The following is a 23455-nucleotide window of genomic DNA, read 5'->3' as shown; positions in this document are numbered from 1 at the left end:
CTTAGGCTCGAGCAACACAAGCAAAGGGGAGCATGGAAGTGCCAAGTTAGAGACACCCACGCCTAACTTTAGCCCCTCAAGAACAATTTCAGGTTTCCACACGAACTTCTAAAACACAAGAAACCCACAACTGTGACTCCAGCCACCCAGGGTGGAGCCAGCTACCTTAATATAAACATATAAACATCTGTATCTACCTGCTTGTCTAGATTCCCTTTGTTAGTGGTGAAGAGCAATACAGTAGTTCTAGGAGATACCTCATACTGAAGGAGAAAGATTAATTGCCTCCCATCCGTGTGATTTTCTTCACTGGTTATAAAGGAAGCTGAGTAGAGCTGTTAGGGGTACATGGTCCAAAGATTACTTAAAGGTGCTGTGCAAAGTAGAAGAGCAGAAACAAGAAGTGAGACAGTCTGCAGCACCATCTAGGCCACTCATTAGCAACACAGCCTTGCACCTCACAAATAGAAGGCTTCAGCTGTTTCTGTGGGTAGGTGGAAGGGCACGTGGTGGTGACCATGAAGGGACAAAAAAGCATTCACAGGGAGAAAGAAGCCTAAGGGAATTAAAAAAAGAAAAACCAAACCAAACCAAAAAACCCCAAACCAAAAGAGCGATATAATGCTCCTGGATTTCACCACAGTCATTGTACAAGATGCCAGGATGCTTCCTTCACAGATACTGAGTAAACCCCAATCTGTGCATGGTGGTATGGACCATAGCGTAACTAGCCAGAATAACACATTTGGAAGTAGGAATTCAACAGTGTCTTTTTTTACGCTGCACAGCAATGGTGGGGCTTCAGAGGGCTTATTTTAATGTAAGACCCCAGGTTTTCCTCAGAATTTTATTTTAATTGCTGTGCTATGTATAATGGCACTAAAAATAAACTAAGGAATAACAGACATGGGGGAGTATTGAAGCACTTGGCTTTTATTTTCATTTGTATATTACAATGGCATTTTTAGGAACAACTTGGGGATGTGGTAACAGGAGTAAAAAGTACAGATATAGCCTACATTCAGCTAAATGTATATGAAAAGCATATGAAGTCCAACATGGCTGCCAAATATCATAGTTATAGGCATGGATTTTGAAAGATCAAAGCAGCAAATCACTGGAAAGCCTAAGGTGGGTCTTTCTCCTTTAGTAAGATGATAATTATTTATATAAGCAAAAGAGCCAGTTCTCCTTAGGCAGGAAAATAAGAAAGAAAAATTCTTAGCAGGAAAAACACTGACATATATCCTTTGTAGAAACATGCTAAAATAGGGGTTGCTGACTTGTGCTATGACCTCAAGGCTGCTTTCAAGTTTTCCCAAAACATCTGCTGCTGCTCTTCTTCAAGAGGCCACTCCAGGTAAGTCTTTGTGTTCATGATCTTCCGCAGCTTGCAGAACCTCTTGGGAATTGCTTTGCTCTGGATGGGCTCCAGGAGGACGAGAATCGCTGCATCGTTGTTCTCGTCAAAGAGGCGGAAGTGAGAAAAGTCCAGCTCGTATTTGCACCACTCGCTCTGCACAAAGTGCTCGGACAGCACAAAGAGCGTTTTGTGGCTCTTCTCTATGGAATCAATGATATTGTCCACAATCCACTTCCCGGGCACAAAGTCACGCTTATGGAGGCAGAGCCGGAAGGGGGGGCAGGCCTGCTCCAGCTCACGCACCATTATGTTTTCCACCCAGTCAGAGTCGTTCTCGCTGTAGGAAACAAAAGCGTCGTAGCAGATGTCCTTCGGGGGGGCTCGCTTGGGCTTCCGCTTGGCTTGGAGCCACGCCCAGGTCATTCTCAGGTACCAGACTGCGTGGTACTTGTAGCTGACAACCACGAGGATGAGGATGACCAGGAACACCAGGGCGCAGATCAACACCACCACGAGGGACCTGTGGCACTCCATCAGAGAGAGGTGCACAGCTCCAACCTGTGCCCCTCTCACTGCCAGGGGAGAGTCACAGATGTACCTGTCTGGCCACCCCACCAGCACCTGGGCTATCCCGGCCCGGTGGTGGATGAAGGAGACGAATTCACAGGAGCAGACGAAGTTGTTGTCGCTGGCATCCAGCAGCTCCATTTTCTTGAACGACTCAAACTCCTCCCTGGAGAAACTGTTGAGCTTATTTCTTCTGACTGACATGGCCACTAAGTTAGGAATGGGTGCGGCACCAGGCAAGGTCTTCAGCTGGTTTTTTGCGAGGTACAGCTCTTTGAGGAACGGGAGTTGCAATCCAAACTCCTTCAGCGCATTAGCACTAACATCCAGAACTTCCAGCGTTGGGGGAATGCAAGTCGTTAGTTTAGGAATTTGAGTGCTGGAGAGGTTTAAATATTTCAGGGTTTTTGGCCATTCACACACATCTGGAATCTCACCAAAATTATTTTGGCTAATATCTAGGAGAGTTAGGTGTCTTAGATGAGATAAACTTTTACCTGTCATTTCTAAGTCACTCAGTGAATTCTGACTTAAATTCAGAGTTTGTAGTAAGGGCCAACCACCCTTACAGGCCGAATGCTCCAAACTCCGGTCTCCAAGCAAATTTGCACTAAGGTCAAGATACTCTAATGACTGAAGATGTTTTGAAAGCCTGCATGGTACTAAAAAGACCTTGGTGTTTTCAACTGTCACTTTGGTAAGAAGAGGTAGTAGATATTCCACAACCTGAAGATCTGTAAACAAATAAAATTTTTCTATAAGTAAATTCTCTACTGTCAGAACTCTAAGAGTCTCTGATTGGTTTGCCTGAATTTTTTTTTCCCATTGTCCAGTTCCCAAGAGTCTACAGTCTGTCATCTCCAGCTCCACTAATTTTGGCATGTCTCCTAAAATGCCGACAATAGCCGGCACAGTACCATCTGTTAATAAGGTCTGTTTAAAAGAAATTTTCTTTGCAAAAGAAGAAGACATGACTCTCAATGGTTGCACTTCAGCAGGTATATTGAACGCTATTTCTCTCACTTCTAACCAAGTGACAGAGTGCAGAAGGTCCCTGATAATTGCTGAGAATACATTAATACTTCTTATGTTTAGGATCATGTGATTTACCTTCTTAATCGATTTCAAGCTTCCCGGCTCATAATGACTGAGATTGTCACCGTCAATCCACAACTTGTCGAGAACCGCAATGCCCTCAAAGTTCCCTTGCCTTATCCTGGAGAACCATGGGTTGCCCAGGTGGAGAGAGCTCAGGTTCCTCAGGCTAGAAAAGGGGGAGCTTTCCCCCAGGTCTCTGTAGGAGTTCCCTTGAAGGCGGAGCTGCTGGAGCGAAACAAGGTGCCCAAACCACACAGGGGACAAGTGAGCCAAGCTGTTATTTGATAGGTCCAAGAGCTCCAGTTTCCCGAGGGAGTGAAACGAGTCCATGTCTATTGAGCTGATCTTGTTGGACTGCAGCAGTAGGATTCTTAGGTTCACAACCTGCTGCAGATCCCGGGACCGGATGTGCTTTATCCTGTTGTGGGCCAGGTTTAACACTGTTATTTTGGCCGTGAGCCCTTGGGGAATAACATCCAAGCCCATGGAAGAACAGTTGCAAAGCTGAGTGGCATCACATGAAGGACAAGCCTGCTTCAGCGGTTGCTCTTCCGAGAGGTTTGCAGCTAAGACCATGTAGATAGCCCACGCTTGCCAGGTGTGCGTAGTTCTTGTTTTGTGTTTCGTTTGGTTGAACATTTTGCTGTAGGAAACAGAAAGCAGAGAAGGTAGTGTCAATTTTTAGTTTTGAACAGCAACTGAAGACAAACAAGAACCTGTGCAATTTTATTAGGATGTTCAGAATCAAATTTGTTCTTGTAAGAGTTATCCTGTGGTGTCAGTCTTCCTGTCCTCCTTCAGCTGCTCAGCCCTGCAAATATGGTGTGCTACTCATCTCTGGAGTACCGCCATACCATATCTCAACAGTCATAAAGGACTGTTCTCAATGTCCTGCCTTTTCATATGCGTGTTGGCTGCGGGTCTCACCTCTTATATCTCCCACATTACACAACCCTAAACAGGCAAAGATGGTTAAAACACCAATGATCTGGATGGGGGGATCAAGTGCCCCCTCAGTAAGTTTGCGGATTACACCAAGTTGCGCAGGAGAGTTGATCTGCTTGAGGGTAGGAAGGCTCTGCAGAAGGATCTGGACAGGCTGGATCAATGATGGGCTGAGGCCAATTGTATGAGATTCAACAAGGCTCAGTGCTGAGTCCTGCACTTTGGTCAAAACAACCCCAAGCAACACTACAGGCTTAGATGGCTGGAAAGCTGCCTGGTGGAAAAGGGCCTGTGGGTGCTGGTTGACAGCCAGGTGAATATGAGCCAACAGTGTGCCCAGGTGGCCAAGAAGGCCAATGGCATCCTGGCTGGTACCAGGAATAGTGTGGCCAGCAGGAGTTGGGAAGTGATCGTGCCCCTGTACTCAGCACTGGTGAGGCCGCACCTCAAATACTGTGTTCAGTTTTGGGCTCCTCAGTACAAGAAACACATTGAGGTGCTGGAGCGTGTCCAGAGAACAATGAAGCTGGTGAAGGGTCTAGAGAACATGTCTTATGAGGAGTGGCTGAGGGATCTGGGGCTATTTAACCTGGAGAAGAGGAGGCTGAGGGGAGACCTTATGGCCCTCTACAACTACCTGAAAGGAGGTTGTAGTGAGGTGGGTGTCAGTCTCTTCTCCCAAGTAACAAGCAATAGGACAAGGGGAAATAGCCTCAAGTTGTGCCAGGGGAGGTCTGAACTGGATATTAGGAAAAATTTCTTTTCCAAAAGGGTTGTCGAGCCCTGGAACAGGCTGCCCAGGGATGTGGCTGAATCACCATCCCTGGAAGTATTTAAAAGATGTGTAGATGTGGTGCTTAGGGACATGATTTAGTGATGGAGTTGGCAGTGTCAGGTTAACAGATGGACCTGATGATCTTAAGGGTCTTTTTCAATCTAAATGATTCTGTGATTCTAAATGCTCACAGCCTTTGCAGCATCAGTTGGCCCATCTATTATGGCTACTCAGCAGGCAAAAGCATGCCCCCCGCTCTTGGCCCTTCAAGTGGGCTTTGCTTCCAACACCACAAAATTTCCCAGAAGAGATTCTGGTGTCCCCCACATGGAGTCTCACCAGTCTCAGGGCTTCTAAGAAGCAAAGCTGTGTAGGCTGCTGGCACACCCTTTTACACACTGTGTAAGCAATTTACATTCTTTACTGGAAAGGCAGAACAAGCTGATAGGCAACCAAACGAGTCTATCGCCCTTTTCTGTAAATCAGCACTGGTGGTAGATGGGAATTGGATGTCACCATCACCCTATAAACAGTACATGTAATTAGAACAACACTGATTTTAATTTACAGAAGGGCTGTGTTTCCTGCCATGGGTGCCAAAGAACATTTCATCATGGGCTACACCAGAAAATAAATCACTTATTAAAGCTCACAAGCTGCTGTAAGCAGTTCCAGTACTACAGGCAAACGGTAGTGCCAAATCCTGAATAGACAGAGAGTAAATACTTACCTTGTGTCCTGCATGCCGTGTTTCCGTCTTCTCGTGTGCTGGTCATGTACTCTAAGATCCAAGTAGTCACTTCATGCCTCCAAGTACAAGAAAAGCTGGAAACTCTTTGGCAGGTCTGATGCGACAACAGTCCTGGAGTGAGAAAATATTTCAACCTGGCTTCTGAAACAAAACTTTATGTTGACAGTTTCCCAATGTCCTCTAACTATTCAGCCAGTGAAGCATACCAGTTTGCACAGCTTTTCTTTAGTGGCTGCTTGCCTAAGGAAACTATGGCTTCCAAAGAGTTCAGCATTGTCCGGCACATGTGACACTGCCCTTCCAACTCACATTTCAACAACTTCTATTGCTGCTGCTGACTGAGGACATAAAAATGAGCATAGATTGTGTCTGCGCTCTTTTCTTTGCAACCTGAAATTTAGTGGCAGATCTCCTTCCTTTTGTCAGACATTGTCCATCACTGGAAAGGCTGATGCAACCATTTTGCGCAAGTCATTCTTTCACAATCACTTCCTCCAGCATCAAGTGCAGAAATAGTTCCTAGGCAGAACTGCATTCACCTCCCTGTATCTCTACTTTTGATACTTACTGTTTGGTATGAACTTGAGGGTTGTTAACTCTACTGAGCGACAGAACATCTCAGCACAGCCAAGTTATTTTGTTGTGCAGGTTCTGTAAAATGTTATCAATATATACACTGATACATATATATATATTGATGTAAATGTTGGAGTCAAATCATTTAGACAGAGAACTAGCAAAACACTCAGCATCATCTCATTTCCTAGGACACTGTAGTCATATGTTACCAACAAATAGAAAATGCATAAGAATGGGAATGACATTCTGTCCCAAAAAAAAGACGCAGTTTGAAAGAAAGTATCCCTCTGTAAACATTTAAGGTGATTTTGAGAGGGGAGGTTTGATTATATTTATTTTAGCCTGACTAAACTAAACACATGGTTGGTCAAATAGCCAAGCACGCATAAAGGGGTAGGCAGTCTTCCTACCAGCTCTGAAAGGGAAACCCATTAAATTCAAACACCAAACCTTCCTACTGCAGTTTCCCTTTCTCTTCTGCGTGCAGAAATTGTCACGATCTGCTGCCCACCTGCAACAAGGCATACCTGTCTGAGAGCAGACAGAGACTGATTCCTGCCACCTGTCAGAGGGCCCACAGCAGCATCTGTGTGCTCACGTGTGGCAAAGCTCAGGCAGAAGCCCAAGTACATCTCACAGCAACCTTCAGCCTCACTGCACTGAAATTAGCACTGCGCATTAGATTAAGAACATGATGCTTTCCAAAAAAAGGAATTGAAAAATTGAGATACCCTTGTATTTTCTTCCTGCTACAGAGGATGGTTGATAAGCATAACAATATTTTAAAATAGAGACAGAGCAGCTGTGGGACACAGCAGAGAAGGGAAATGATCTTTTAGTGAAGGGGTGTCATCAGCTTCCCCAAAGCTACCTCTTCCCTCTATCCCCTCTCAGCTGGAATGGTTCTTGTTCTTCAACAGGGAAGATTCTTAGTTTTCAAAATGTTTAAAAATGTTAATTCTGGGTTTCACGTGGCTCATTCCTGTATGTTTTTGCCATACAAATTGCAACTCCATGATAAAGTTAAATATAGTTTAATTTGTGAAGAGCTGTAGAGAAGACAACCACATATGAGGCCACATACTTCATTGAATGTGAAATGGGCGCACTTTTCTATGTTACAACTTCACCACCATGCATTTGTGGAGAGTCTAGGCACCAGCTCTTTTTTCAGAAGTACCAACTTTCTCCTAACATCCAGGCTCAGCTCACTCTTACCATGCTTCTAAACTGGGCCAGGTTTTTGGTTTCTCTCAGAAAGAGAAGACCAGAGCAACCCTGCCCACCTTCCCATGTCTCAGCTCACAAACCAAGTAGTTCATTTCTGCAAGCTGCCTAAAAAGCCAAATCAGGGTGGGCCTTCTGCTTGTTTCCATCTGTAGGAAAAAAGTCCACAAGCAGCACAACTTATCTCTCTCTCATTCCGAGTCAATTTTCAGGATTTATCAGGTTATCTGGAGTCAGGAAGGTCCAAGGATGCTCAAGGTGGACAGAAACACCTCCACAAGCTGTCTCAAATGCAGAGGCAAGATATCAGCCACCTGCCCCCTCAGAGCATCAGCTTCCAAACTGAGCTGCAGCTTGGACTCTTCTGAAATGAGAGAGTCTAAAGTAGGAGAAAGCTGCTGTCTTTTAAGGTGGGAATGCCATTCATCTGCTTTTTCTCCATGTTTAGCATTGAACAAAGTTGCACCTTGTGGGTGCTTCCTCTCCTCCTCCATGTTTAAGCTATGATTATCCTTTCTCTTTTATAGCATTAAAAAAGGAACATACCTCCACCTGTGCCAGTAGATTACTTTTTCCCAGCAGAAGGGCACAGAACTGCAACGAGCCTGTGCTTTTGTAACTGCAGATGTTCCAAGCAGAGACACCACACAAGCCTTTACCAGCAGACAGATAAGGCTGAGACAGAGCTGTGGTCATAATTTTTAAGGTCTCCTGCTTTTTATGTTCCTGCTTCTCTGGCAGCAGCACAAGAAGCACATATTTCCCTCAGCCAGCTCTTCCCTGACCCCCAGCTACAGCCTTCTCAGCGTCCCTGCCTCCCACTGCTCAGTGCTGGGTCCCTGCATTGCCTCTGCTGGCAGAGGGATGGGCTCCTGCCACAACTCTCCTCCACTAGTAAACTGCTGCTGCTACACAGGCCAGCAAGGAGTGATAGGGAGCTGTATTAGATGAGTGTTGACCAAAATAGATGTAGAAACTGAAGTATATTTACATGGGACAGAACCCCACAGGGTCCTGTTGGACCTGTTGATCAAAAACCACAAAGCAAGTGGCAACACTGGTCCTCAGTCAGTCTGCCATCAGAGTTACAAGGATCATTTCACCGTTATATCCCCACTGCCTCCTCCTTCTGCATCTGTGCTGTGTTACTTGGGGAACGTGGCTTTAGGATCAGACTTCAGTCGCTAGACCCCTGCAGCGCTCTCCCCTCTGCCAGCCAGAGGTACTGACTTCTCCATCTCCTGCAGTATCTGGGTATGTCGCACTCTTTAAAGCACTTCCCCTCCCCAGTTCCACATGAGAAGATCCTGCAGCCTGCCCCTTCCTTTCCTCTCCTTCCTCTTGTATGTCATCATCCACATTCAGAGCTTCTTTTTGCTTTTCTGCTGAGAGAGGACAAGTGAGCAGTGCAGAAGGGCCCCAACCCAGGCAACACCCTGCCCCAGACCCCTGCCTCAAAGAAAAGGCAGAAGCAGTAGAAAAGGGAGGGAACTCACAAATCCGTTGGCTGGCGATACTAGCTGAAACACTTTCCAAATCTTTGCAAGCAGTGCAAAACTGCTTCCTGATACTTACCCCTGGTAACCAGGATGTGTCAGCACATCAGATCAGCCGCAGTGGTGCCAGCCAGGCTGAGCCCAGGGTACTCTTAACCCCTGCTGGGAGCGGATGGCGAAGAAAAGCGGTCAAATCTGTGCTTGCAGTCTTTGGAGCAGGAGGTATAATACTTATGTAATTGAAAGCAGAACGGCTTGGCATCCTTTCATGGTCTTGGAAGCAGAGCCTTGGCATGCACCGTTGGTGCCTGTGCTTTAATCTGACTTGCAGGGCTTTGGGCATTCGTCTTCAAACTACAACAAAAAGGAACATTATAATGAAAAATAAACAATTTTAACTTTGTTGTGTTCTATATCAGGCCTACCCTGCCAGCCACTTAGTCCTCTGGTTAGCTCTTCAGGCTGGAGGTTTAAATGCAAAGGAGCAGATTCCCTTTATTATTCTGCTGGGCTGTCCTCACCCTGGTGTTGTGGCAGAGTGTGATAACGCTGTGTAAATGGTTACTCATTGTGCTGGTTTTGGCTGGGATAGAGTTAATTTTCTTCACGGAAGCTAGTATGGGGCTATGTTTTGGATTTGAGCTGGAAACAGCGTTAATAACACAGGGGTGTTTTTGCTACTGCTGAGCAGGGCTTACACAGAGTCAAGGCCTTTTCTGCCTCTCACCCCACCCCACCAGTGAGGGGCTGGGGGTGCACAAGAAGCTGGCAGGGGCCACAGCTGGGACAGCTGAGCCCAACTGACCCAAGGGATATCCCACATGATGTGACATCATGCTCAGCATATAAAGCTGGGGGAAGAAGGAGGAAGGAGGGGCGTTCGGAGCAATGGCATTTGTCTTCCCAGGTAACTGTTACACGTGATGGAGCCCTGCTTCCCTGGAGGTGGCTGAGCACCTGCCTGCCCATGGGAAGGAGTGAATGAATTCCTTGCTTTGTTTTGCTTTGCTTGTGTGCGCGGCTTTTGCTTTACCTGTTAAACTGTCTTTATCTCAACTCATGAGTTTTCTCACTATTACTCTTCTGATTCTCTCCCCCATCCCACCAAAGGGGAATGAGCAAGAGGCTGTGTGGGGCTTAGTTGCCAGCTGGAGTTAAACCACAGGACTCATTCAACAGCCAGCCTTCAGGACTCTCTGCTAAGGAAGTAGAGTTGGGGGGGGCAGGTATAATATCCTTTCTGAAAGGATTCAGTCGGAATAACGTGACGCTGATTTTCTGCCTTAACAGAGGAACAGCTAGAAGGGAAGTTCACAAGCTAAGACATGGAACCGTATTCTAATAATATAGAAAGTCTTGTTTTTCTAGAACAGTTGCATCAGCGTGATTCAACAAGAGAAAATACCTCATTTCTGCCTAAATAATCCTGATGAGTTCTTGACTCCCAAGGAAACTGCATCAACAGAAAGCAGCCTACATGCAAGGCAAAGCTGGACAACGCAGTTCCTTTCTTACTTTGCACTTTAGGTGGGGTGAAATCAATTTGTTTCTGACAGCAACATTAGAATTTTCCATTAATACACAGCTATAAAACAGTAAATACCATAGTAAGTTTTGGCACCCTGTTCTGAAGACCACTATGATAAACACACAAAACCCTGTTATCAGCACCGCACAAATTTGTTACTTCAAAAGGAGAACTTTGAGACAACTCACAAGGAACAGATCCCCCCAACCACCCTTGCTTGCCCTCCAGACCTGCCAGTCAAGCATGCGGATGGGTAGCTCAGCTGCACACAAACACTGGACACACAGTGGGATCAAAGGTGCCCATGTACAAGTGTGCCTGCCACAGGACATCCTGGCATGCTGCAAGGAGTAAGGCAAAATATAAAACTGATACCAACAACTAATGAATCTTCTTCAGCACACGTTGGGGAGAGGACTGTCTGGCAATACATCTGGTTGAATATAACTTCCTCTGAGTGCCACCTGCATCCCTGCAGAAGGGGTCCAGCTCCCAGAGAAGACACAAGGATGGGAATCACATGTGGAGGCAGGTGCCTAAGACCCATAAAGAGGCTGTTCAGAGCAGCCTTGACCTCAGCTTTTCTTACAGGCTAGCTTGGTTGTACCAGCCCTCATACTTCCCGTATTCATAATCCTGGATCTCCACAGGCACTCCACAGGGAGCCCAATCAGGCTGTAGAACTCGGAAACCTGAAACACAAACATCACGGTACTGGGACCTCAGAGGTCAGCCCAAATGTACGTCTCATCACCTGGGAAAATGGGCTCCCAGGTTGCTGCTGCTGCAGATCCATCCCCTAAAACAGACATTATCTGGAAGTCACATTTTCTTTTAATATATTTTCTGTAATTTTCATACTGTTAATTGGTTCAACATTATGAACACACAAAGCTACTTCTTCAGGTTTTTAGACACCTTCAGGAAATACCTCTGTGTAGCTTTCCAAAGTACCACTCATTTAGTATTTTGAAGGACTTTTTTTTCTTTGCTGTACATATATTGCACTCTTGTGTCAATCAGTTTGCTTTGCTGTATCCCAAACTATACAACAGAGGTAATCTGTTATGGGATGCCCAGAGAGGTATTTGGAGACATAAAACATATTTCCAGTTTTTAAGAAAATGAGGTGCCATGCCTATTTCAAAACAAGGATTTTGTAGGTTTCTGGACAGAGCTGCAACCACCCTCAGCTCTGCCCTCCCAGGCGGCACCAAACCTGCCCATGCTGAGATGGCACCATCCCCCCAGCACATCCCTGGCCATCAGGGCCACTGTAGGTGCCCGAGGGTTGGGGTCCTCACGTACCCAACACGGCACAAGCTGCACTACTGGGGGTTGGGGAGAGTGGGGAACGAGATCTCTTATGCTCACTGTTGGACAGTTGCTGCTTCATTTCAGCTCGCCAGGAGAGAAAATACTCTGTCACAGCCCACCGGGTGCAAGCCGTCAGCAGCAGGCTGTTGTGAGGAAGTTAGGGTTTAACATCCCAGCACTGGAATTTCCCGCAAGGAGGAAAAACGGTTTCACTCAGCAACGAGGAAAAGCTCCTTTGAGAGAGGCTAGGCAAAGAGATATGCATGTTGCATATCCAGCAAATCTTATCTTGTCTTGCTGAGAGAACATGGACACGTCTCGTGCTTAGGTCTATCTGGTGCTAATACACTGAAAAAGTGCCTTCTTTTTTTTCTCTTTATTTCCTTTTTCTTTCTTTTTTTTTTTTAACGGAAGGGAAACATTACTGGGAATGAGACCAAGTCACTGCAGAACCAGCTAGAGTTTGTTTCCTGTACAGAGATGGAAAACACTGTGCTAGGATGCAGAGATACATATTTAACTGCTTGTTATAGCAAAAAACAAAACCAAAACAAAACCAAAACAAAACAAAAACCCAAAAAATAAGTGTTTAACAGTTGGGCAAGAATCTGAGCAGGAAATGAACCAGATCATTATCATATGCCATAAAAATATCAAGATTTTTGTATTGGTTCCAAAAAAGACAATGCCAGTGTATATTATGCACAGGTAGTTCAGGCTTTGCATTCAACTGCTGCCTCCCTCTGTACCACAAAATATTTCAGACCTGACAGTACGTTTCAGAAAGAGAAAAACAGTCCATTCCAAATCTTTATTTTCAGTTTTTCAAGACCTCAGAAGCTCTTTATTCAGTGCAGGCACTCTTCCTGATTTATCTCCTATCAAAGCTCCATATTTTCAAAAATTAGAAAAAATCTAATGAGTTATTTCCAAGATTTTCTGCACTGGAAAAGTTGCATGGTTTGTGAGTTTCTTGCAGGGATTATTTCTATTGTGTTCTATTGCATTTGTATAATTTTTTTGATCAACTTTTCAGAAGCTTGACTACAGTGAAGTTGTAAGCACCCATGAAAACACCATTTTTACTAAAAATGAAAATCCAGATATTAAAATTATGTCAATAAGTATTTGAAAAGCGTGTGCTGAATCTGACAGAGCCACCAAAACATCTTCAAATAATTAGATACTTCCAATATCTGACCATTCTCTGACTTTCCAGACTTGAACATGATTGAAAACAGACATCCCAAGATTATTTTCAAGTACACACTCAGTTATTTTAATCATTCCTCCTAAATTATCCTCAGATTGCATTTCTTGCTCTTCTGCAAGTTTTCTGGAGTGTAGCAGTAGCAGCTTAATAATGATAGATTCAGAACAGACCGTGTGACTCTTGTGCCTGTCCTGCAATACGACTTTTTGTCTTTATCACAGCATCTACAGAGAGAAACACCCTGTACTAGGAGATCAACCCCCAAAACAAGGCGAATTCTACTAATGTGAAATACCCAAATTTACCAACTGTGAGTTGAATTCCTCTCTGACACCCAAACAAAGTTACCTGGGTGTGGTATGTAAGGCGTGGCTGTGCCTTGGCAGTGGAGGTATGTCCAGGATGGTCTGGAGTTGCCTGCGCAAGCCCCACCACAGCCGACCACACTCTCCTAGGGTGGTGCATTAGTCAACAGCTTTGATATGAAATTTTCCTTTCCTTTCCTTTTTCCTTTCCTTTCCTTCATGTTTTGTTTCAACCCAGCGGTTTCCACCATGTCATGCTGTCTGCCTGAAGAAAGGGAGCACAGGCCAGGCAGCAATGGCATGGCCTTAAAAGGGAATAGCCCTTTCTTAGCAATGTCCCATTACTCCAATAGTGATGTTCCAGAAACGTTGCCAACCCTCTAGACCTTTTAGCAGGACTTAGGAACTCCAGCAGAGACTAAAACCCTGGTGCAATAAGTGATTACAAGCACAGGGTAACAGAAAACAAGAGAAAAAAACCCCACTCTTCACTTGAAAGCAAGTAGGGAACTTATACAAAGATTGAAACAGGCATCTGTGGTAACGCTAAAAAGACTTTTGCAGATCTCTAATACGTGTAGGATGCATGGTAACTCATGCTTTCAAGTAATTTGCTCTGTAGTTTGCAGCTTTTGGACAGAAGAGTTATCAAAGGAAGAGGAATCAAATGAAATATCATTGGCAAAAAAAGCAGTAAAAACAACCAACCTCAGGAAAAGAATAGGTTGGCTCAGAGATAACCATACAGTAATAAAATTTGTCTACCTTACATCTGCTCTACTGTGGGAAAAGGTATCAAATTAGATGAACTCACCTTTTATCAGTTGAGGTGATACTCCTCCAACGCTGAGCTCACCATGAGGTTTGCATCTGTGGGCACAAGAAGATCTTTGTTTCTTTGGGTGTTAGCATCCAGCATTTCACAACTCTTACCCAATAGACTGGCCACCTGGTTTGTTTTCAGCTTGTAACTTACACAAGTATCGGTATAATGATTCTTTTCTATTTATAGAAATTATGTTACATTTGCACTTGTTTCATGTGCTATTTTTATGACATCATTTTAAATTAATTTCCTGTATGTTCCATGATTAATAGGTTCAACAAATTTCCTTTAAAATCAGTCCTTCAGAGTACTTTATTTCTCCGGGTTTGGTTCCTTGAACTCTTTGTTCCCAGCTCACATCTGGGACAAAAAGGCCAAGCAAAGCATACTGAGAGCCATGACCCTCTGCTGAGAAGACTCTCTCTCCATCATCTCTCTGGTGTCTCCATGGTTCCATCTGATAGAGTCCCCTCTGACATTTGCAAAGCCTTCCAGCTGAATAGTATTTTTCAAAAGTCACTAACAAAAATGCAAAGAGTAACGGGAGGAGGGATAGATAAGGTAAAGGCTGGCCGGACTCTCCTACCATTGAGAGGTCTAATTTTTTCTGTAAAATAAGTTTTCCTCACAACTTGTCATGATGAAATACAGCCTATGAATGAGTTTGACTTGTTCCCTGTTTCTGCAGGTGGAGAAATCCTGTCTCCAGGCTGGGCAGCCCCTTCTCTTTCATGGGGAACTTGGCAAGGAGCTGGCAAGCTGGTTTGCTGCACAAAAAAAAAAAAAAAACCAACCTGTGAGCTCATAACTTCTCACTGAGTAACAGGACAACATTGATACCACTGACTCATTGTGGGTAAGTCAGGTCTGCCACTGGATTAAGGGAGAAGGGAGTGTTTCCATCCGTTTTGGCTCTGTGCTGCTCCTCCTGCCAAAACAGCCTCCAGGCCATGAAGGAACTGCTTTGTGCTCCCCTCTGCCTTTTACTCCTGGTAGGAAGTCCCCAAAAGAAACCACCCCATTCCCCAGGAACGCCACCGATCATAAAGTAACCCCTCCCCGCTCACTTTCCCTAACTCTGCTGGCACAAGGAGGGCTACGCACACTGCCAAAGTTAACGAGCAGGCATGTTAATCCCTCCTCTTGCCAGAGAGTCTTTCCAGAGGTGCCTAAGCTTTCTGCTGGCGGGGAGCGGGGGCAGATTTGTCTCGGGGCGATTCCTTGTAAGCCTATCTGCAGGGGAACAGCAAGCAAGCACCTAATCTGAAACGACTAAAGCACTCAAGGGCAAGGGACCAGCTTTACCGTGCAGCTGGCTTTTTCATTTGCAGTTTTTCACTTGGCTGGTTTACTATGGCTGGCCATCTTCAGTAAACATCACACAACACTGAAACCAGGAAATACCTGAAAATAAATAAAGAATTGCTGATTGCTCATAGAATCATTAAGGTTGGAAAAGACCTCTAAGATCATCAACTAATAGATCTTCCTTTGTCTTCACAAGGTTTAGCCTTACCCAGGCCAGATCCTGCCATCCCAAGAGGAGCAAAACCTCCCAGGGGCATGTCAGGGGTGAAGGACACCCCCAGGCTGGGAGGCAGCCGTGATGGGGGGGACCTGCTGGGGAGGCCCGGGGAGATGCCCGCCTCGGCACTGCTGGCCTTGCACAACCACCGCCACGCCGGGCTGCGCAAGAGTTTGGAAACTGCAGGCGGAGTAAGGGCCTCACCCCAGCTGCCCTCACGGCACGGGGAGATGAGAGGTGCACCACCGAGCCTCGGAGGCTTTTCTGTCCTGTTTTGTCCTTGAAGTTTCGCACTTCCTGCTTCAGAGTTCAGCCAGGGGTTTTCCTGCCCCTCTGGTACTCGTTTTTCACTATACCTTTTGGCATGAAAGAGAACACCTTTGTAGATAAAGCTGTGCCTTTAAAGGTGTGTTTACTCTCTAATTAGCTGGATCCCTACTGCATTTTAAAGAGGAAATCAGGTAGTGCAGGCGCTGAGCTGCTGCAGGGTCCTCTGTCGGGGGGGGGGGGGGGGGGGGGGGGGGGGGGTGCTTGCATCCACCCCTCCTTCCTCCATTTCCCCTCCTCCAGGGCAGAAAGCCAGAAGACAGGACAGACTGGAGACAGCAAGATCCCTCAGCTCCCAGTCTCCGCCAGTGGGGAAGTGGCTGAAAGCTGGGTCACTGCAAGCACATATGTTTAATCCAGCCTGTATTTGGCAGGCAGCAGGACAAGACTGCTCCTGCACGCAGAAGCACTGGCTTTGCCTGGCTCTGGAAAGCTGTAGTCTTCTGTCCGAGGGGCTGTGGCAGGGGGAAATCTGCATGCAAGGCAAGCCATCACAGCTGCTCCTTCTTCTACAATAAGCAGGATACATACAGAGTTTCAGGGCAGATACCCCATGCTTGCTCCAGTCCCGAGGCAGAGTGGGATTTTTTGGAACCTGAAAGCTCCCAAATCTCTGTAAATGCTCCTACAACTGATTTATGGAAGAAAAGGAGTTGCTACTTTCTCCTCTCTGGATATGTTTTCTGAAGGAGCCAGGTGATTAGGAACTGGATTAAGCCTTGCAGAAGAGGTGGGCAGAGGAGATAAGAGTGAGAGCTGAATCACAGGACACCAGCAGGGATGGCTGGCACCAGCTTCACGGAGACTTCCTGAACATCCTCAGAAGCAGAGCCAGGCACCCAGCAGGAACCACTGGTATCTCAACCCCAGAGCCTCCAGATATGAAGTGCCAACTGAATATGGGACACCAGAGAACTAAATGCTAAACTCCTACATGTCTAAAGGGGCAGCAGGATCTCAAATTCTGCCCGAGTCTCTCACTCTGTTGTCACTGAGGTAAGACTATGTTGTCTAATTCTTAAAGCACATTAGAAATGTCACTAAATGTGACCTGATGATGATCCACCTACCAGAAGGAAGATTACTTTCTTCCCTTCTCTCTTTATTGTAGGAGACACCTTAAGGTCTAGTGGATAAGACCAATTTTGAGAAAACATCCCTGCCGCAGATTTTTTGCACAGATTTTGGAGGTGACATTGTCCTCCATCTTCTTACGTAGGCCTTCTGGAAACTCAACTCCAGGCCATTTTAATGGGGACTGCAGAAGAACGGTACCATTACCAGATCCACTGGTTTCTTAACTGGGCTTTGTATTTCCATCACCACTGCCAAAAATACACTTTTCAATCAAGCTAAGTTAAAGGTTAGACCCCTTAAAAACAAACATGCATGCGTGTAACAAACAAACTAGGCAAACAGAAGCCCCTGTCCTGGGAAGCCAAGTTTCAGTAAGATAAAAGGAGCTAAGAGTCATGGCGCGCACAGCGGCGTTCCCACTGGTAGCGTGGGGTTTGGCTTAACAAGCAGAGCAGCGAGGCACAGGAGAGAGACAGACTTTGAACCTGTATTCAGTGTTTGTGGAAAGCAGAAGCAGCTGTTTTGCAGACAAACTAATAAAAGTTGGCATCTGACATGAGAGCAAGCTTTAGCTCAGCTGTAATTCCGGACTCCAAAAGGTTTATTCTAGTTGGGGAGAAACAGCCTCTTCTGCCCTCAGAATAAATTGTACAACTGGAAGACAATTTTCTGAGTTTGCAGCATCTGGCACACAACATTTCCACTTGCTGCTAGACAGTGCTGCAGCTGCCGTGGGCTCGGTCATGTTAGAGTTCATACGTACAGTCTGTCCGAGAGACCATGTTGCAGTAGAGAGCCAGCTTGTACCAATCTAGGTCAGGCATGCTATGGTCCTACTTCTCTCCGTCTCTTTCTGGAAGTTGAAATAGATACCTGTGAATAAGTGGATTGGGCTAAACGGGTGGATCCTGACATACTCAGCTTCTTGAGGAGACCTGGGCAGCTCCAGAGGCTTCCTACTTCTTCCTCACACGAAACACATCCTTACCAGGCTCGCTCTCAGACCCCATACTTGCAGGCTTCTCTTAATATCTGCAATACATTTGAAGCAACACTGGGTCTACAGTAGTAGTAATTTAAAAAACCCAACCAAACAAACAAAAAAAAAACACCAAAAAAAAACCCCCAAAACCCAAACCAAAGCAGTCATTAGGCTTTATTCACTGCAGGAATACATGGGGGAATTTGAAATCAGCAAGTCAGTCCCATTACTGTAAGGATACATTTGGTCTGTCATCTATTAAAATGCATGGCTGTGTGTGCCTGGCAAGTGCTTCAAAGTTGTTCTTTTGATCTTTGCAAAGATAAAACTGTAATATTTTTGTAGGTATATGAGAACATTAGTTACTGGACTAGTTAAAAACTACTTAACTTTTGAAATTGGTGCCATCTGTTTCCTATTTTTATTTATAGAACTCGATACTCAGTCTCTTGAGGACTTCTCTAACAAACTCTATTTATAAAGTATCAGTGATGCTTTGGCCAAGAAAGTTGAACTCCTGCTTGACAGGTCTGCGGATGGGGCTGGTCGACTGGCAAAGGACTACTCAGACAAGAAGAGGCACAGAGAAGGACAGAAGGAAGGCCATCTAAGAGCCTTTTGCTCATCCCTCAAGCCAGCTCTTCAGAAAGAACAACACTGTCTTGGTTAGGCTTTAGCTTTCTCTATTACAGCAAACAGCAGATGAGGTTCTTGCAGCCAAAACCAAACCTACGGCTTACGGAGCTTCAGACACATAAGTTGTTCTGGAGGATGCTCACAGGCTTACATTTCACTAAGGAAGCTAATAAATAAGAGTTTAAAAGATACTTTATATTTCACTTAAGGATTTTAAAGCATTTCTGTAAGCCATTATTTAGTCCTCAACAAATTGTGAGACAAATTTTAGTCCTTAAACCAATAAATTATTAAAAACCTTTCAAGTGAACAGAAAGGTTCATTTCTTAGAAAAACAACAAACACCTCACCAACCAGTGAACGTGCTGCCGGCCATCTATAAAAGACACAAAGATATTTCTCCTTAATGACATTGTGAGTTGAGGGCTTCCAAAGTTGCACATTGCTGCAGGGTATTGACGTGGGTCATGAATGTCAGCTATTGCAAGGGAAACTCGTCATCTTGCCTGTGACCCTCACTCAGAAGGCAGAAATACTTACAGACAGGAAAAGCTTGTGTCACTGTGAGCTCAGCCCCTGCAGGCTGTCCATCCCCAGCATCTCCATCAGGTCTTGAATTTGCGTCCCAGGTTTCTGCTTGCCATCAGGAGCATCCCACTCTGTAAGCCACGGATGGCTCACGCCAGGCTACACGTTCAAGGCTGCAACCAAAAGTGTAAGCAGACCCTGCAAGCCAGGAGAGAGGGAGACCAGCTGTGCTTGCTGTCACGTAGCGGTGGTGAAAGTCATAGCAAAGTGCCAGGACAAAATTGCTCAACAGCATCTGTGTTCACCAAAGCAACGGCATAGGAAAATTGTACAACTGAGCCTTGATTAAGCAGAAGATACCTGCGGTCTGGTTTCTTGCAGCCCTGGCAAGAGCATTACATGCCAAGGACGTAGACAGGAAAAATTGAAACTCAGTACTCAAAGTCATTTGGTGAGTGCATGATCTGAACGCGGTGCTAACAGTGGGAGCCCAAAGGCACACACAGTGTGTGCTTGATTTCCATAGCCAACAGGGAGGGGTGGTTGGTGCCTAATTAAAAGCTAAGGAGGAACACAAACTGTGATTAAGCGGAGGCTTTCATCAACAGAAGTAGGGCTGGCTTCTCCTCTGGTTAACAACTGCTAGCTGTCCGCAGAGACACCGATCGACCTGCAGGCAGCTATGGAAAGAGCGGATTGATACAAAATGACTGCTGAGCTCCAGAAACAATTTACGCCACAAACTGTGGGTCGTGCAGCTGAAAAACACGAGGGGAGCCAAGGGGGAGCAAGGGCTTTCCATGCTGCTCCAGAAACAGGGCGGCAATGAGGTCATTTTCCATTCCCTCATGAGCGCCACACACCCCGTCCAGGAGGTGCACGCACTCTCATGAGCCGGGCTGGAGGAATTATGAACCAGTCCGCGTGCAAGCAGCTGGAGGACCGCCCCTGAGGTGCCGCCTTTCTCACGTGAGAGCTGCCGAGAAGAAAGCAATAAGCTCCCACAGCCACACCACTGTCTCACACATCTGAGGAGAGCGGTGGGAAGGTTATGGTGTTTTCTGCTGTTTCTGCAAGGTTCCCTTATCAGCCTCAGCATCTGGTTTGCACTCTTTGGCATTTCCTACACTGCACTGCAAAACACCTTTCATCTAACAAGGCTGTGTCGAGCCAATGAAGTGAAACATTTCTCTCCCTAAATCAGAACCAGCAATCGCAGCAGGTTCTCACAGGACATTGATGGCCAAGCGCTTCACTGCAGCACCTCAACGTTGCGTGAGAAGGAGCTTATTTCTAGTTTCAAGACAGCCCCACACCACAGCACCTGCTGACCTCCAGCCTGCCGAAGGCGACCTGCCTTCCACGTCGCCGTCTCTGGGAGCCAGAGCGGGTCCAGCGCACAGGCTTCCTCCACATCTGTGCTAACGAAGACGTGCGAAAGGATTAGCTTCCCTTCGCAAACTGTACGTTCAGTCAAAATTAAAACCAAACAAATGGCTCCCAGCAAACCGAGCGTTTTGCCAGCGCAGTTGGAGAAAGGGGGTCTGGCAGAGCCTGTCACCCCATGGGTACGGCAGCCATACCCGAGAGCGTGGTGGGGATGGTCAGGGTATGGACCATCACCTTCTCGAAATCACTGCATGGGAGTTGTGTTTACTAAAGAGAATGGGGGCTTTTTGGTCACTCACAGAGGGGACGTGCTCCTTCCAAGAGATGTATACATACGCACTCAGCTGCGAGCCAAGCCTAGCTGCTAGTAGTTTAGCTGACAATTATTAAAAAACCGGTTTATGCTAGATGAGAAGCTCATCCACACCAGTTAGAGCAGCTCATCTGGCCCTGGTTCATACACTGGGGAGGCCCCTCATTCCAGGCCAACGTGGTCCCTGCTCTTGCAGGTTGCTGACAGCCTCCAAACAACAAGAAGTCTAGAGAGGTGTGTGGGGCTGGATGGAAATGCCAAATCACCCCCCCCCCACCCAAGCAGGGCAGCAAAAATCCCGAACAGGCCAGGGAGCAGCTCCTGTGCACAACCACGGAGAGTGGCCAGGAATGGTCGCCCTTCAGAGCAACCCTGAAGTTCGAAAAGGTTTGAGAGTTTGTGCTGCTGCTGCTGTTGTTGAAGAAAGAAGCAAGAAATGAAATACAGCAGGGGTCACAGAAACAGCGAGCCGCGTGGCATGCAACCCACAGTGACAAAGGAGGCATTTTTGTCAGGCAGGCACGGCCAGGCAGCTTTTGCAGGGAAACCCACTCCAGAGATGGAGGGAGGAGCAGTAATACTCAGCTTTCAGCAGCAGGGGAGAGCCTGTGTCCGTGCATTAGTGATGAGCTGCAGAGGCGGGTGCGAGCTGCCAGGACCTCAGCTGCAACACTGTTGTAGAGCTGGGACAATAAATCCTCGCCCTGCAATACTCTTGTCACTCACCCACGACAGGGCAGAGCACAGATCACCCACTGTCTCCCGCTCCTCCACATCCCCCAGCTCACGGAGACAGGGAGCACTGCTGGGTGTCGCCCAGCAGTCTCCAGTGCAGGACTGGCAAACTTCCCCGACCGATGCCAGGGATCTCCTTCTCCAGCTGGGACCCCTTACTCTGCCACCCTCCCTCCTGCCAAAAAGGCAGGGTGAGTGTTGCAATGCTGCTGGGACAGAAGAGGGCCATGCCAGCACAGCAGTCCTGGGGAGACAGTGACCCTCAGCCCACCCAAGGTTGCTGCAGAAGATGATGTGATAAGCCCTGCTCCAAGCCATTTCCCCCTCAGAAGTGAACAGACAGACTGAACAACCAGATGGGGCAGAGGAGTCAAAGGTAAAACTAAAATGTGCCCACGGCAATGGTGAGATGCTGCCATGCACCTTTCCCACACATTGCTGAAAGCAAAGCAAGTACATAGAAAGGGCAAAAGAAGATGGAGGTTACTCCATGATTATGAAAAATAGACAACAGGTGTTCCCTGAGGCTGGAAGGGAGAAAAGCAAATGCTGGAAAGCAATGCCAACCTACCACCTTAAAGACCAGGCAAGAGCTCACCTGGCAGGACAGCAGTGCTGGCTCTGCGGGAAGCTGCAGTGCTGCTGAGGCTGCAGTTTCCCAGGTGGCACCGAGGCTTCTCCCGAGGCAGAGAGAAGTTGGGTGCTGGAACTGAAGGCACTGCCAGCCCCAACGCAGGTGGTGAGCACCTCCCCTGCTTCCTCCCCTTCCGCCCTCTTCAGGGATTAAGGCAGTTAACGTTCTCCTCAAGGAGCTCATCTGCCCTCTGGCAATCGGATCTCCCAGCTGCCCCTGAGCTTTCAGGCTCATTTCTGCAAGTGTAACAGCAAGCTGTTCGCTGGTTGTTGCCTCCAAGTGGCTGGAACAGTCCTACACGCCCAGGTCCAGCTGCAGAAGCTGTAGGACAGACCTGCTGATTGCCACCGTGCTCATGACAAAAGCCACGAGAGCAAGAAACAACCGTGCACCCAGGTGAGCTTGCCTTCAGGGACTTGCACTGTCCCCCATGTGCTTTGTGGTATTTGCAGCTTGGTCTGGCCAGTCTGTTGCTCCCAAGCAGTTCAAACCCAGCTCCCAGGCCGGACCGGTGGCAGCCACGCTGCTGGGCAGTCCAGATCCCTCCCTGCAGAAGCAACCTCAGCACTGTAGCAGCCGCACTTCCCAAGAAACAAGGTCCCAGCGGAGCATTGCCCTCTGCTACTGAGAAGCTGCGTTGCATTGGATTGTTCCTCCTCCCTTAGCTCTCCAGCGTAACGCTGTGAGGGCCTTGCTGCAGCCTGGCGAGGCTACGGCACCCGAACACCCCTACAGCAGATGCTGGCTTTGTCCAGATGTTGTCTCTCATAGTACCTATAAACATTAATAAAATGTGCCAGGAATATTCCCTGGCTACAGGATGGAAATTCTGGACAAACCAGGCAGGCTTGGCCAAGATGTCCCGTGTGTCCTGTCCAAGGACAGTGATAACTTGGTAACCCCCAGTTCACAATGCACATCTAAGAAGCCAGAAACCCGCTGGGAGCAGGGAAAAAGGGTGGCTGTCACTTCTCCTATGTCTTGTCTTACGAAACACTGAATGTCCTGAGTTTATGTAGCATTCACATTGGGGTTGAAAGCAGTAGTGACCGCTTTGAACTGCCCCTGATTTTTTCCCCCTCCATAGCCAGCTCTACTAGTGAACTCTTCAAGCTATTCTGCTTCTATACTGGTATTTTTGCTTCTCCCTTTGCAATCGTAAGCATTTCTTGGGTTAACTGAGAGCTACTTTTGCTGAAGTTTCTCAAAAAAAATGGTACCAGTTTGAGAACGATCAGTGAAGCTCTGGATGCTGCTATAAGGAATTCCTGGCACAAGGCAAGAAATGAGCATTATTTTGCTCACAACGAGAGGTCTTT

General features: G+C 46.8%; 1 protein-coding gene across 1 annotated transcript; it reads right to left on the bottom strand.

The window, feature by feature from the left end:
- Positions 1 to 912: 912 nt before the first annotated feature.
- Positions 913 to 22172, bottom strand: LOC142056342 (toll-like receptor 2 type-2). Its single transcript, XM_075090977.1, has 9 exons — positions 22101 to 22172; positions 19078 to 19263; positions 17837 to 17951; positions 15296 to 15394; positions 14620 to 14757; positions 13979 to 14034; positions 8881 to 9155; positions 5479 to 5610; positions 913 to 3671 (listed from the first exon to the last, which is right to left on the bottom strand). The coding sequence occupies exons 8-9, from the start codon at positions 5490 to 5492 to the stop codon at positions 1289 to 1291; spliced, it is 2397 nt and encodes a 798-aa protein (XP_074947078.1). The 5' UTR covers positions 5493 to 5610; positions 8881 to 9155; positions 13979 to 14034; positions 14620 to 14757; positions 15296 to 15394; positions 17837 to 17951; positions 19078 to 19263; positions 22101 to 22172; the 3' UTR covers positions 913 to 1288.
- Between the last annotated feature and the right edge of the window lie 1283 nt (positions 22173 to 23455).

Source organism: Phalacrocorax aristotelis, chromosome 4 (assembly GCF_949628215.1).
Source record: "Phalacrocorax aristotelis chromosome 4, bGulAri2.1, whole genome shotgun sequence".
Lineage (NCBI taxonomy): Eukaryota > Metazoa > Chordata > Aves > Suliformes > Phalacrocoracidae > Phalacrocorax > Phalacrocorax aristotelis.
The sequence above is the reverse complement of the archived record's forward strand: the minus strand, read 5'-3'. Positions and strand labels throughout refer to the sequence as shown.